Source organism: Lutjanus erythropterus, chromosome 7 (assembly GCF_056507025.1).
Source record: "Lutjanus erythropterus isolate fLutEry1 chromosome 7, fLutEry1.hap2, whole genome shotgun sequence".
In the NCBI taxonomy this organism is placed as follows: Eukaryota; Metazoa; Chordata; class Actinopteri; order Lutjaniformes; family Lutjanidae; genus Lutjanus; species Lutjanus erythropterus.
This window is the reverse complement of record NC_139323.1, coordinates 23346928-23362749: the sequence shown is the minus strand read 5'-3', so window position 1 is coordinate 23362749 and position 15822 is coordinate 23346928. Positions and strand designations below refer to the sequence as shown.

General features: G+C 39.7%; 1 protein-coding gene across 1 annotated transcript in view; it reads left to right on the top strand.

The window, feature by feature from the left end:
* Nucleotides 1–15822, top strand: part of armc9 (armadillo repeat containing 9) — a 38925-nt gene that overhangs the window by 16811 nt on the left and 6292 nt on the right. Inside the window, exons 14-23 of the mRNA XM_084723243.1 lie at nt 64–187; nt 383–522; nt 1862–1938; nt 3339–3413; nt 3828–3918; nt 4262–4314; nt 6762–6860; nt 9230–9342; nt 10190–10359; nt 11764–11869. Coding sequence (XP_084579369.1) covers nt 64–187; nt 383–522; nt 1862–1938; nt 3339–3413; nt 3828–3918; nt 4262–4314; nt 6762–6860; nt 9230–9342; nt 10190–10359; nt 11764–11869 — 1048 coding nt within the window. The remainder of the gene's footprint in view (nt 1–63; nt 188–382; nt 523–1861; nt 1939–3338; nt 3414–3827; nt 3919–4261; nt 4315–6761; nt 6861–9229; nt 9343–10189; nt 10360–11763; nt 11870–15822) is intronic.

Genomic DNA, 15822 nt, shown 5'->3' with positions numbered 1-15822 from the left:
CCTTTACAACAGGCTTATTTCTTGTCTTTTGATGTTAATTCCATGTTGTGTTAACACTCACAGGTCGGGTTTACCTCTCCCAAATCCCCATTCTTCTGAAACTTCTGACAGAGACACTTAGGACGGAGGAAAAAGACACCCTGACTAGAGAGAATGTGCTAGTTGCCCTGCAGAAACTCAGCCTCAGGTACATTTCGAAATGACCACTGTTCTTATAACCCTTTATTTTTCCAGTTTCCTCCATGGATATCACCCAGAATTCCTGTCCTGTTATTGCCTGGCACTGCCAGTCTTCAGAGCAACTGAAAACATGAGTCTGGCAGACTCATCTGCACAGATATTTAAGATGAGTTTATTTTAATCTGTCACTATGTCTTGGTAGGAGGAGCCAGCAGACCGCCATGATAGCAGATGATCTGATTGGCTGGCTGGTGGATGAGCTTCAGGACTCAGACTGCCTGAGTGACTACATTCTGGAGTACTCTGCCGCTCTGCTCATGAACCTGTGTCTGCGAACAAAAGGTAAAGACAAGGCACGGGAAGATACAGAGCAGAAACACAGTTTGTAGAATTAACCCAACCCTTTTGTGATTTGACTGGACATTTTCCTTGAAAGACGCTTTGCTTATTCATTTCAGTTGATAATGTCCAAAATAGTATACAGTGTTAGGGTAAGGTTTATCATTTGTTCAACATATTTCAAATTTAGACAACACAGACTTACAGCAATGATTCCAAAGAGCTGAGTGAAGTAATGTGCTTTAAAAATTACCCATAAACCATGATTTGTTTTAAGCTAAAATTTACAGTATGAAAGCATTCATGTACAACAGTATTGCAGAGACAGACATGCTTCTACCTTTGTGACATGAATAGGCTTCTGGAGACATTTAGCTGCAATTAAGGAGGTGGATAACAGTGAGATACGCTGCTGCCACTGCCACTGCCACTGCCCTGTGCTCTTGTTTCAATTTAATTGAACGTGCTTGTTAAAATCACTGCTTATACTGTGAGTTATAAATTGTAACTTCCTGATGGAAGCTGGAATTCTGAAAAAAAAAATCTTGGTTTACCATTAATCCTCTCACTCATATTTAGCAATTTGTAATTTTGGACTATTTATTTTATTTTTACTGCAGTTTCACATAAGAGACATTTCCATAGGTTACCAAATGCACAGTACATAAAAACAACACAAGGGGAATTGTTAAGCCCATGCTGGCGATAACTATATGACATCTCACCACAGTTCTAGGACTGTGTAAAGCAGCAGCATGTCTCCTTCAGAGCAGTTTGTAAAAGACCTTTAAAGTTATTCAAAGATTGGAGTGTTTCTAAAGAAGCTTTAGTAAGCTCTGAGTGCACCCTGGGGACATTCAAAAGAATCCATCTTGTAAATCCGGTGCTATAGTTGCTGGAATGATCGGATAAAAGGTTGCATATGAAGCCTAACCCTGTCTTGACACTAAACAGTGACATGTGTGCTTTTCTCCTCGGATATAAGTGATACACTTACTACCATACACTTATTTCCTTTTATATCATCTTTGTTGATGTCACTTGTCACACACCATGAAAAGAGATACTCTCCCTTTTATTCAGTTCTTCCTTCAGTTTTATCTCAGTTAGAGTCGGAGTAAAATACTGTTCTGCATTTGATTTATTAGTGGGTTTATTATCTTAAATGTGGAGAAAAATAAATCCTAGACTAGAGGGAATCATTAATTATTAATCTGAGTGAGAGGTCATTCTATCTTAAAATGGATAAAAAGTCACTTTGTAGGTTTTGAACTCAAGCATGTGCGTATGTTTGTGTCTGTGTGTGTGTGTGTGCGCGCGTTGGATTGTTGTCTTTGTACAGGAAAAAGGAAGTGTGCAGAGAACGCTAAGCATGTCCTGAAGGTTCTAACTGACCTCCTTGGACATGAGAACCATGAGGTGATATACACACATCCATCAACACTTGCACACAGATGTTATGTGCACAATGTGTATAATGTCCACCCAGAACACATTCATAGAGGCTGAAAAACATGGATGCAGCATAACTTTCTCACACATGCAGTATAGGGACATACTGACACAGTCAGGAAACAACAAGTGCAAACTTTGCACTGTAAACGAGAGTTGGCAACATTTGGCAGACCTAGAGTAAAACTGTAATCCAAACGCCATAGTGGACACCACCTCATTTGATAACAGCATTCACATTAGGGCTCCACGATATAGTAAAAAAAAATGGTGTTATGATTCATGATTTATGTGAATTATCATTTTTACATCACAATTTTTGTTCTCAAAATTAAAATCAAGATAAAGTGGCATTTGTTGGAGTCTATACCAAACAAACATGTTTTCTTACGTCTGAAGCGCAAGATTTATTGGCCAAGGCATCTTCAGCACTACTTCATTTAGAGATGAAACAGTATGAAAATTTCTATGAGTCTATTTACTATTATGGTGACCAAAATGATCATAGTTATTATCGCTATATTGTTTAAATGTGCTGAAAATATTCTAAAAGCACCGATACACAAGCTGAAATCATTTCACCAAGCTTTATATTGAAAATCTAAAAAATTTGGAATGACATCACTGACACTAAAGAAACCCTCATTGCTGTCTGGGAGACTGTTGGTAACATTGATTGATCCTGCACAGTTTTTACTGACTGTTTTTCAGAGCACGGTGATTAAACATGGTTATCATGATAATTTAAATTTTAAATGTTAATACTAATCGTCTGGATTTTTATCACAGTTTATCATGAAACCAATTAGCGTTTCATCCCTAATTGAATTCTAATGCTGTTTTGTCACACATTTTTCCTTTATCACAAAATTGCAGCTTCAGTGATTTTGGATATTGCACCATACTGCGATTTTCATATTACAGTATTTCGATTAATTCTGCAGCTCTGTTGATGTCAATACCACTGTAACTCAAGTGGACATATACAGGCTTGCCATAGTGTTTATGATTCTTTCCAGAATGTTTGGACGTCTTGATAGAAATGAGTTATGCCTTTCAGAACAACTGTAAAGCATAAATACAGTAGCCTCATTCAAATTTAGAAAGGTTGTCAGTTTGAAGGGCCAATAACTCAGGCTGTTGTAAGCTCACAACTGCTAAGATTTTTTGGTTTATTACCTACTCTGATAACCTGTACGTCTATGAAAAAATATACTGTATTTGGATCCATGGATCCAAGAATTCTTTCTTTCTTGTATCCATATTTCCTTACTGTTGCATTTCCATATGTTCTATTTCCGTTTGCTCTGAGATCATGAAGATAGAGGCTGTGTGTGTTTGTGTGTGTGTCACTTTGCTTTCCTCAGATTCGGCCATATGTGAATGGAGCCCTGTACAGTATCCTGTGTATTCCCTCTGTGAGACAGGAAGCCAAAGAGATGGTGAGATAGTGGAAATGGCTTCACCTGCTTGGAGGAAACGGACACAGTTTGTGTTTTTGCTCTGCATTTGTCTCTTTATGTCACCACACAGACAGTGTTTGGAAGGAAAACAACAGGTGTTCACTGTCATATGACACACTAATCATTGAACCCAGAGCTGGTGGGCTGTGATGGAAATGTAATCGTTCTTCTTATATTGAAATTTGAAGTATGGATGAGACTGGTTTGATCCTGTCTGACAAATATCATATTGAAGCAGGTACCTTAGGCATCAGTGATCATTATAAACACAATTACAATAGTCATGTCAAACCTTTGAATGTTGAGTCACTGGTTTTGATTCTGAAGCTAAATTTCTGCTGTAAAATTAAGTGCACATTGTAGTGTTACATGCTTTTCCCTTCACGTGTGTAGAGTGTGGAGGAGATTCTGCGCTGCTACAGCAAGGAGGAGAATCCAGACCTCAACAGACAGTTTGAGTTCATCATTAAACAGCTGAATTCAGGTGAGTGAGTTCAAATTTAATTTTACTATTCATGTTTTGTACTTTGTAATTGTGTATTCATTCAGGATGTGCTGTCAGTTTATATATTTATAAGAATAAAATACTGTTTAACAATTTGAAGTGAAATCATGCTAAGCTTTATGGCTTTTGGAAATGTTTTCTCAAGTATTAAATAATAACAATTATCTGTTTTTAGGTATTTGAAGAGTTTTTTTAAGTCAAAGTCCTGCATTTTTATATTCTAGAATTTAAACCAAATGTGGCTTCATAATTAAGCGTGAGTGATGCATGTATTTTGGAAAATGTACTGACTTGTTTAATTCTTGTATTGTGCTCCCTGCAGCTGAAGAAGAGGCGCCAGAGTCAGATGATGAAGAGGAAGAGGATGACAATGATGTAAGTCTTCCCCTTAAACTGTGCTCATTAAGTCAACACAGTTATATAAGTTCAGTCACCTGCCAAATGTTGGTAAAATATGCAAGTGGCTCTTAGATTTGCTTCCCTCATGAGCCAAAAAAAACAATGATATGTATTGAGTGGCTGGTAAAATGTAAAGATTTACTAGCCATTTGGCTCATGGATAAAAAAGTTAATTTTGTGCCCTATCTATAGGAATATATGAACGAAAACAGATCAAATCAACAAACCTGAGAAATGAAAAATGAGGGTGAGAGGAAGCACGACTAGAAAAGAATACCTCATATTTGACACCTTTCCCAAACCTGTAGATGGCAATCTCAGCATGACACAGATATTGGGTGTCTCCCACCTGTGTGTTTGTGCATGTGCATATGTGTATAGGTGGGTTGATGGGCCTGGCAGATTGAATTCTGTTGGAAAGTGGGTTATCAAGATAACGTATATGGTGGTATTTAAAGTGGCTCAAGTCTCCAAGATGTGCGTGTGTGTTTATATGTATGTGTACGGTATATGTGTCCCCCTGTTCCCCTTGTGGTTGTGTAAAAAATTCTTGAGAGTGAGTGCCCTTATTCTATTGCCTCTGATCTCAGATGTGGTGTCTTTTTATAGCTGCTATCCATTTACCATGGCTATAAGGGTGAACTGATACACAATATGTAGACCAGTGTCGACTACACTGGTCTCTTGTTGTACCACGTGATGTGGTGCCTGTATTACTGTTTAACTTAGTTCATAGACTCACATCAATGTTATTACGAAGAAGTTCATTAGGCACCAGCAAAAAATCCAACACACCATCACTCTCTGTCACGTGCTTAACCACACTGCACCACGCAGTGGAAATGTAGCTCATATAGTCTCAGTAATCAACACACCTCACAGGCTCTTATATAACGCTGTTGTGCATTGTGTGAGATCTCATTGTCAGATGAGTTTAACACTGCTATGCTCACTTTGATCTCCTCAACAAAGAGACAGCTGTAAAGTCTACTCTGCCTCCAGAGGACCAATTACTTTCAGTATACAAGGTTAGAGGGTTCATTTACTTATCATTTTACAATGAAATGCAAGTCATAGTCTCCTTTATTATGGTACTCACAGGAACAAAATTTATGTATTAAAAATATTCAGTAAATGGGTGATTAAGTACTAAGTTTTAAAAATAAAACTATTTTTCATGGTGCAGTGCTGAAGATGAATTTAGGAGTCTCACAGTCTGAGGGAATATGCTGTGCTGGGGGCTAGTGGTACAGCTGATGTGAGAAAAATCCTGCTGAGAGTGAATATGAGTAAAGCTGCTGGTCCTGATAACATCCCTGGCCGTGTACTCTGAACATGTGCCAACCAACAAGTTGATGTCACTGCTGACATCGTTTAAAATGTCACTGTCACAGGTGAGTGTGTGGCTTCAAGACAGCCACCTATCATCTAAATAACTACCACCCTGTGGCACTCAATCCCGCTCTGATCAAGTGCTTTGAGACAGTGGTTCTCCAGCACATAAACAATCACATCCCAGTCACCTTGGACCATCACCACAGTGGATGCCATCTCCACTGTCCTCTTCGCTCACCTACATCAGAGTGCTTTTTGTTGATTTCCGCTCAGCATTCAACACACATATCCCCTAAGAAGCTGATTGGCAAACTAAACACTCTGGGCGAGAGTATCACACTCTGCAACTGGATATTGGACTTCTTCACAAACAGACGACAGACAGTTCAGATTGGTGGTCTTAAAATTTCCTTGCAAAGGTCTTTGTAAGTTCTCGAACAATAGAAAGAATCCTGACTGGAAATTTTACAAACTGGCATGGGATATGTACAGCTCAGGACAGGAGGGGTCTGCAGTGAGTGATTAAAACCATCCAGAACATCACCGGTATCATCTACTGAGCATCAGTGATGTAGAGTGCTTGTGCAGAGCCCAAAGGATCCTAAAATACCCAACAAACCCACAACCTGATCACTCTGCTGCCATCTGGAAAGAGATACAGAAGTATCTGCAACTCATCTACCGCCATAAATAAATTAGCCTCACACTGTCATTGCACCTACTGTACATGGTCTACATAGTCATGTATCGGTGTTTAGGTGTCTATGTGGTGTTTGTTTTTTTATTTTTTATTTGAACACCTGTATGCTCTATGTGTGTGTAGCATGAAGAGGCTACATTTTATGTTTCAGTGCATAACTTTGTGTTTTAAAATGACAATGAATGAACCTTGATACCTAGATTAATGGTGGGTGACATCTTGTAAAAGTTGCAGAAACAAGGCAGAGGCCTCATGACAAGTTACTGACACTGTATACTCAGGCACTTTTTTGTAACCATTAGATGTTTCTGAAATATCCTATATGTCCAACACAAATGATGGAATTATAATTGGATGTAACTGATTTACTGTCATTGTCTTGTAACAGGAGGATTTAATGGAGGCAGACCTTGATACAGAGGAAGTACTCCAACCACAGCCCAGGGAACTGTCCGGGGAGAGTCTGCTCACCACTGAGTACCTGGGAGTAAGTGCATAATACACTCACTACATTTCTCATTGCACTAGTTAAATAAACATGTTGTTGTTCCTTAGCAGGCATAAACTGCTCACAAAAATGATTCCACTTTCTTAATAAGTAATGTCAGTCTCTGGCTGAGCCAGCTGCACATCCGGAATAGCTGAGGTTTGGTGGTTGTGTGTTCTTCTCGGAGCCAACTAGTTCAAGCTGTGGCAGCTAAAGGAAATGATACCCACAACAAGAGGAACTGATAATGCTTGTACTACCACATGAACACGCGAAGGAGGCATTAGACACGGAACCCTTATGAATTTTAAGATTTTATGTCATTGTGCTACTAAAGGCTAGATTGCTACAGAGACTACAGAAGACAGAGCATGTATCTGTGACATGCAAAAGTATCCATATTAAAGAGGCACGTAAGCAGGGACTCACATTAAAGCTGCAGTAGGTAGAAAGCCTAAAAACAGTTGATTGTTGAGTCTCATCTGAGTTGGGTTTCGTTTTCTCAGTCCTGAGCCCCTCTTACCAGACAAGCAGCATGCCCTTTATGCATGCATGCAACAGTTTACTGAGGCAGTCATCAGCAAGCTCAGGCCAACAGACATCAACTGTGTATAGTCGATCAGACACCTGACAGTAAAACACAGACAGAGAAGAGAAACTACATTTATGAACATAAAGATGCAATGTGGAGCTACAGAAGTACTGAGAGCTGAATATAAAGAGACTTTTAAAAATGTCTTTCTCTCTGCTGTCCTGCACACACACAAGCTCAGTATCACTACACTTGCTTGTGTGAGAAGGGAGAAAGGAGGCTCATCACAGTTTGGCCGTGGTTGGTGAGACTTTGCCCCAGCCCGCTTGGAGGTGAGACGGGCAGGCTTTGTTCCCGTTCCAGAGTGGGTCTATCTCAGGCATGGCTCAACACGGTAAAAGCAGTTATGGAAATGCAAATCACCACAACACGGTTTGACTCGGCGGGGCCAAAAATGTCAGTCCAGAAGCACCATGTGTGTATTTGTGTGTCAGGACAGACTACTCACCAGTCAAAGAAGTTGATTCTTTCCTTTACATCCCTCCTTTCTTTACTCTCACTCTGTGGCTTTCAAATACATTTCTCCCCCTGTCAGCAGTCAACATGGACAGAGAGACTAATTATCTTACTGTGAACAGCGCGGTCGGCTCCTCCGTGGTCCCTGCTGTACACAGGTTTACAAGCAAATGTGAAGATAAAGCCACTTTTTAATCCCAAAAGTTTAAAAAACAAAAGCTGAGCTCTCGTCTGGCTGGTCAGCAGCCTGGCGATTTCTTCATTGCTGCTGCAGAGGTCTGAGAAGCACGAGTGAAAATAAATCCACGTTTTCATCCCAAAAGTTTGAAACATACATTCTGAGCTCCCATCCTGCTACTTTGGCATCAGAGCAACTCCAGTGTTTCTTCCTCCAGTCTGCCACCGGCCGTCTCATCCAGAGCTCCCCAGCTCTAAGCAGCTGTCTGTCGGCTCTGTGCCTCAGTTCGACCCAGTCCTCCCGACCCTCAGCAAAGCTCTGCAGTACACAGAGCTTTGCTCCACTGCTTCGAATTATTTGTTTCGTGCGTGTGTTATGGTCTAACTTTGGTGAATCTGAACTAACCTTTTAAAAAACTAAAGTCATGCAGTAACAGAAAGAAACTAATTGATCAAGGCAGTAAACCAGCAATTCTGCAAAGTAAAATTACTGATTTCACCAAAGGAGTTTGGTTGGTTTGGAGGAACTGATGAAAATATTTTCTAATATAGTGTGGACTTCATCTGATATGGATATTTTATTTATTTTGTTGCTGACTCTGTTCAGTCCAGTGCATTGCTTAGCTTCCATGCTGATGCCTCTCTGTCACTCTTCTAACTGTGCCATGCCAGCCAGCATCTACTGAAGGTAATACACTGACTGTGGATAAGTGCTTCATACGACTCAACATCAAATAATCTGAACTATCCTTTTAAGATAGATGCGCTCTTAGTACTTCTGTTTGAATGAATTTAAGATCTCCAACTGTGAATCAGAAAAGGTGAAAACAGGACATGTTATACACCTCATTATGCCTCTTTGGATAATTACTGTAATTATCTTATCAGGTGCCAACCACATTTCACAAGTTTGTGAATGATCTCAAGTTTGGTTGTGTACATGGGGCCCTGAACAAGCTGCTACCTGACAGCAGACAACATGGCTACATGTAGAAAGCTTGGAGTGAAAATGGGTACTAGTGTCCCAGAGATTCACTGTATATGGACACACTTCTCACTTTGTTTTGACATTTTTGAAGATGGCAATGAATTTAAAAATGAACACAGATATGTAAATTGAATATAAATTCTTTCAATTCTCTAGATTATGACCAACATGGCAAAGCTGAAGAGGAAGTCAACCCCTCTGCAACAAAGTGTCGATGAGCCCCTACAAAGGCCAGTCACACCAAGTTCTCATCGTAATGTCAACGCAGTGTAAGTTAAATACACACAGACAATGTCAGACAGTCCTCACTGGAGTTCACTTTTAAGATGACACACTCATTCATGGTCTGTTGCTGTTTGAGTGGCAGGACATGTGCAGAATAAGATTTAGTTTCTTGCTCAATGCTACTTTAGTTTTACATTGTACAGGTGCAGTGGACAGTTAATGGAGTGAAGTACAAGGGAATTATACTTTAAAATCCAGACATCTGATGTCTGGTCTCTTTTACCTTAAGGCGGAACAGTTTACAATAGCACAGATAACTTGTAGTCTGACCTACAGGTCATTTTGACAATGATAGCGCCCCCTTTGTTCAACCACAAGTTTCCACAGACATTCAAACTAGTGTAGTAGGTCAAAGAAAGAATGGGCTCAGATACACTTTGCCATTAATCATGGCAAAGCCTGACTGAATGAGTCAGCAGGAGGAGACTGGAACTGGAACCGCTTAGTACTGAAAGGCAGATCATTGTCAATACAGACTGTAAGTTAGACCGCAGGGATACAAGAAAGAGTATTATTTTAGAGTAATGGATATGACAGCTATGAGGGGCTGGTGTCCGACACATGACCTGGCCCCAAAGATAACTCACAGCAAGCAACTGATACACCGGTTTTTATAACTTACTAATTATAGCCTATACTAACGATCATCTTCATTTAAGTATCACATTTAGATTTTCTGTTTGAGTGTTGCACTGATGGAAATCATTAAACCATTAACATAAAGATTTTGTTATGCACTATACAAAAATGACACTGTCTACCAAAATGAGCATCCTGATGTAAGTTCTTACAAAACCTGAGCTGTATTGTTTGTGTTTATGTCATGTGTAGGGAGTATCGGTCTGGCAGTCAGGGGGGTGATGGTAACAGGGACAGGGAATATCCCACGAGCAGGCCAAAGAGCGAGCAAGGAAGCCTGCCTCCTTCCCGACACAACTCCCGACCTCCCACACGCTCTGGCAGTCGCCCCAGCACTGCTGACTCCCTGTGTCACAGCATCGGTGGGTGGATATTATCTTCAAAACGTAATTTACCAGAACATAAATACATTTGATAGCAGTTATATTTCATAAAAGGAAAATAATACATCTTTGATCATGTCAGAATACTGTGGTTGTGGCAGATGTTTGCAGTCAGATTACTCATACTTAATACACTTTGTGGGCACTGAAGATCAGCTGCATACTTGTGGGACAATTTAATTTCCCTTCCACCTGCTACTCTTTATTTGGTTTACATTAGATTCATTTGATGTGCTGCCAAGTGTCCACTAGGCAAGAAAGCTCCTGCCACTTCCTCAGAAAGCATAAGGGATAATGACTTAGCCAAGTGGGAACCAAATGACTATTGACCTATTTTGGCTGTCAGTGCGGCATCAGGTTAGCCAGATAGCTTGATATAATTCCAAAAGTGGTGTGATGAAGCTCCAACTCAAGGGCTGAAAATATCCTTGAGAAACTCAGTTAACTCTGTTTTTTATTCTATGTGGATTATACACCCTAAAATGACTCACTGAAATCAGTCAACATTACATTATAGTACTTTTAATTAGAGCCACAAAGATTAATCGATTCAAGTCGATTATTAAATTAATCATCAGTTATTTTGATAATGGAGTAATTTTTTAAGAAAAAAAGTCATCAGCGAGCACAGGCACAGTTTTTTGTTTCTTTACTCCTTTATGACAGTAAACTGAATATCTTTGAGCTGTGAGTAAAACACAACATTTGAGGACATCATCTTAGGCTTTGGGATTTCTATTTTTCACAATTTTCTGACATTTTATAGACCAAACAACTGTTAATCAAGAACATAATCGGCCAGTTAATCAACTATAAAAGTAATCGTTCGTTGCAGCCCTAATTCTTATCCCGAAAAAAGGTTTTCTCATATTTATTTACAGGACAGTCTTGCCTGGTACAATATGTTGTTGACGTTGACATGCTATCTATAGGCCAATGCAGCTTTTACATATATATGCCTGCGTCTCTTTGTCTGTAACACAGCATTTACTTTCAATTATTTATTACTCATGAAGTGCAACCAATCAGATAGTGATGTAGACAGGACACTGAGTGAGACAGACAGAGTGTAGTATTATTAAAGTGTACAGTGTATAATTATCTATTACAGTACACTATAATACAGAGTATTAGTAGTATAGTATAGTATTATAAAAATGTTGATTTTTGTAAAAAGCCAATCACTAATTTTTTAAGAGACTTGTCTTATTTTCTCTTTTGTATATTTAGTATTGCTCTTTAATAAAGCAAAAATATTTTTATCTGATTATGTAATTAATTGATGGAATAATCTGTAAAATACTCAATAACTAAAATAATCAATAGCTGCAGCCCTATCTAATACTTCCTTCATCTCTATCACCTATAAACACACACACTCAGACTCAGAGTGTGGACGGTTGTCTCAGGAGTCAGAGTTGGATGGGACATATGAAGGGCAAGCCAGAAAAGGACGTTCCCAGGAGGAACACAATGGACACTCTGCCAGGTACCTGACACACAGATGTTAACTGCACACACACACACATAAAACAAGGTGGGTTTTAATGAATCTTGCTTCAATTTAAGGGCTGAAACATCGAGTTTCTTGATGAACTCAGCAAGTTGCTACATTTGATTCTGTTGATTTTAGATTGGTTTGAGACCCTACACACAAAAACAGGGCGGTATCACTGAAACTAATGAGACAGTTGAAATGTGCCTGAATACAGAAAAATATATATATGTATGCATGATCTTAGTCCTAAATGCATGTTGTACAATAGCCCTTATTATACACAGAATGACTACATGCCAGATGACTACATCATCTTTGATTGTCTTCCAGAGCAACTAGACTGTTCTTCCAACAGTCAGCAATGGGCAGACAGCTGGAGAAATCCATCACCCAATGGTTACCTAGCACTCTGGTGAAAACACAGTGGTTAGAAACTGTAAAACTCTGATGGCTCCTGGTGCGCTTTTTAGTCAACATTCAAAACTTGAACAAGAACTGAGTGCTCAAGCTCCCATAAAGATGCCTTGAAGTTCAGGTGAAGGGCCAGGCAGGGGTACGGGAAGATTTCTGCCTATTTGGAATTTTTTTCTGCAGAAATACTGGCACATGAATTATGAAAGAGCCACATCCTGGCGATCCTTGTCAGTTGGTGAGAGCAGACTGTGTGACTGCTGTGTGGTCTGCTTTTGCCACAGTCTTTCACCGTCATCGCCAACAGCAATGAGATCATAAAATCGTGCATAACATGAAATATAAAATACGTTTATGGACAGGCGTTGCAAATCATCATCACCCTGAGGACCTGTCTTGACCATAGGCGGGTTCAGTTGCTGAAAGAAGGTGGCTGAAGAGTTACGGTACAGTGGTCATATATACAGCTCCTCCTGAAAGGGGCCTGTTGTAATTGCAAATTCTCAGTTCACTGCTCAACAGAAGCGAGTGGACATGCCTGTAAATGGTTAGACGATGAGGCCGGTGTGAAATCAGTCTGAGCCATTCCAGTGCAGTGCCATATTTTTCTTCTCTGTCTGCTACAGACTGGCTGTCATTCTCGCCAAACCACTGAATTAAGTCAGGGTGAGCAGTGGGTCCTGAAAATAAGAGATTAAAAATGAAGAATACAACATAACAAACTTCTATAGGTTTCAAGGTTTTGAATGCAACAATAACAAAATAAATCTTCAGCATTTAAATAATGAGTTTTTAGCTTGTAGGTGTTTTTAGTCAGCTGTTTGGTAACTGTCTCATAAAATGGGTCAAACCAGGGTAAGGCAGTTAGGAAATGATGCAAATAAAAATAAACGGTGTAAGTCAGCTGAGGTGAAACCCTGAGATGTGTGTCAGTGTATTTGTGTGCCCGTGTGGAGAGATTTGGCAAGAGTGCTGATCTACACCGATCGGTGACTCAGCACTGCCAAGCTGGTCTGTGAGACTGTGACATGCGTTTAAACGAGCAGCGCCCACAAAGAGACCCATTCAATCAAAGCTCCCCTGCTTCTTCTCTCCTTTAAATCCCAGAGGAACTTGACTCCTGAATCCGGCCAAGAGTAATGAGTCCCAGGAAACCGCCTCAGTTATCCGTGCTCCCTTCTCCTTAGGACGTAAAACACCTCTCCAAAACTGACTTCAGTGGCCTCATTTTGCACCAGTTTGGAGACGAGACTTTTATCGTGAGAGGAGGTGAATAGAAGCTTAGCAACCCTGCAATTTGGCAAATATCAAATGAGAAGATAAATATTTTGCCTTTGTTTTTAGGTTAATGAACGCACTTTGTCTTTTTTAAAGCAAAGATCTGTTTTAAACTTTTCCATTCAGACATCAAAGTTAAAGGGTAACTGTGGTATTTTTCAACCTGGACTCCTTTTTTCCCATGTTTTTGTGGCTAAGTGACTAATGGGGACAACAGTTTTTGAAATTGTCTCTGTATTGATGGAGAGCTCTGTCAGGAGCAGAAACTAAGCTGCAAAACATAATCCTCATTGGCATCTGCGCACCGTCATTAAAAGTGCTTGTTTATGCCACTGAAAGGCTCAGATAGTTAATATAAGTGTCTGACAACATTACAGAAAGGATTGCAACACAGATGGACCTTGTTTAAAGAGTAAGGTTTTGTTTAACCAGCAATCATTGTCATTATCATTGTGATCTTCATCCAGACTCAACAGAAACAAAATAAAACTCATCAAAAATGAAGCCTTTTACCCACAGCATCAGGTGTGAAATTATCAAGAGAAGAGCAAGAGGGACGTGGTACATCAGAGAAGCAGCAGCCAGAATATTATCACATCTATCTCAGTGAATTAAGGGTTTATTTCCAAACAACCAGAGATAGTGTTTATTGGAACAGTGGAAAGATGACCCAAGATGGTTTTGGTGAGTTTTAGTGAAGCTGAAAAGTGTTTTATGATGATAAAATTATTGTTTCTGTAAAGGAAGTTTGGATGAGTTCGGCAAGAGCAATAAAACAGCTGTTTCTGGTTAAACAAATTGTATCTTACTTTTTAAAAAGGTGTATCTCCTGAAAGAAATCTTTCCATAATGTTGTCAGACACTTAGAATAACAATATGAGCCAACAGTGGCAAAAACAAGCGCTTTTAATGGACGTCCACAGTATGTAGTTGCCCAAAAGGATCACGTTGTGAATTACACAAGAAAAGAGAAAATTGGGTCCAGGTTGAAACTCAGACATTGTCTTTAAAGACTGAGGTCTTGCCATCGTGGTCCTGCTTGAGTTGCTGCTGTCTTTGTGGGAAGGATTTCGGTAGCTGACGGCCACGACACTGACAACACTTTTCTGCAAGTTTATAGAACCTGTCATCTTTTTGTGTTCATAGATTGACAAACGGTTTGTTAGCACTCACTTATACCAGATGATATCAGGGATGTTGGAGCCAATGTGACTGCTGTAAGTAGAAACAAGACTGAGTCGACTGAAATCCATCCATCTATTATGGTATAGGATTGCTCCGCAGGATGTAGGTCATTTGGCTCCTGTCCTGCATGTTGGCAGAGTTTCTGTGTGTCTGGAGGCAGAGGAGCCATGTGATCTCAGTGTGATCTCAGACACACAGAGACATGATTACAAATTACTATCATTGTTTTCCGCAACACAATGAGACCTTTTTCCAGTGCTTTCTATTAATAAGACAAAGTAAATTAGTTGCAAAATATAGCGCAGTACTCAATGAAGGCGAGGAAGAAACACACATGGAAACATCCCTGTATGATGTTTTTGATTATTCATTAGTATGTACCTTGCCCCTTAAAACTAAGGACAGGCTGCTTCTCATTTTAAACATCTTACAATAGTAATTGTGTTTTATAGTTTCAAAAACTGCAGATTTTTGGTCAACAGTGACTTGAAATCACAAAAGCATAATATGCATATGTAGTCAGCACCCTAAGAGTCTGGATGCTATTGATAGCTGTCCCTACCCTGTACCCTGGAAGTATTGATAAAATAGTCTGGCACACTGTCAGACATGGAGACTATCGATTGAATCAAGTGAAATAGATCCTACCAAGTGTCAAGGGCAAGAGACCTGTGCAAGGTTAGTGTTGTACTCAAGACAGCCGAGATTTCTGTGAAACCTTCTATGAAATGAGATCTGTTCATAGCTGTAGTGTCTCACAGCTACTGAGCAGCTCATCAGATAAAAAGGACGACTTCTCTGAATGGTCCTTCTGACCTTCTAACCGTAAGCGAGTCAGAGTAGCTGTGAGAAAAAGAAAATACAAAATAATTAATAAAGGAGACTTTTCATCTTGTCTCAAAGGCTGCCTTGGTCATTGTAGTCTTAATATATATTCTGTAGATGTTCTATGCTCAGTTTTGACTTGCATGTGTTATTTTTTATAAGCCAATGTTTGTTTGTCTGTTTCAGCAGCACCTTTCCTTTGTATCACGGTGTTTCCTAGGATTAGTGATGTAATGTTGGTGGTT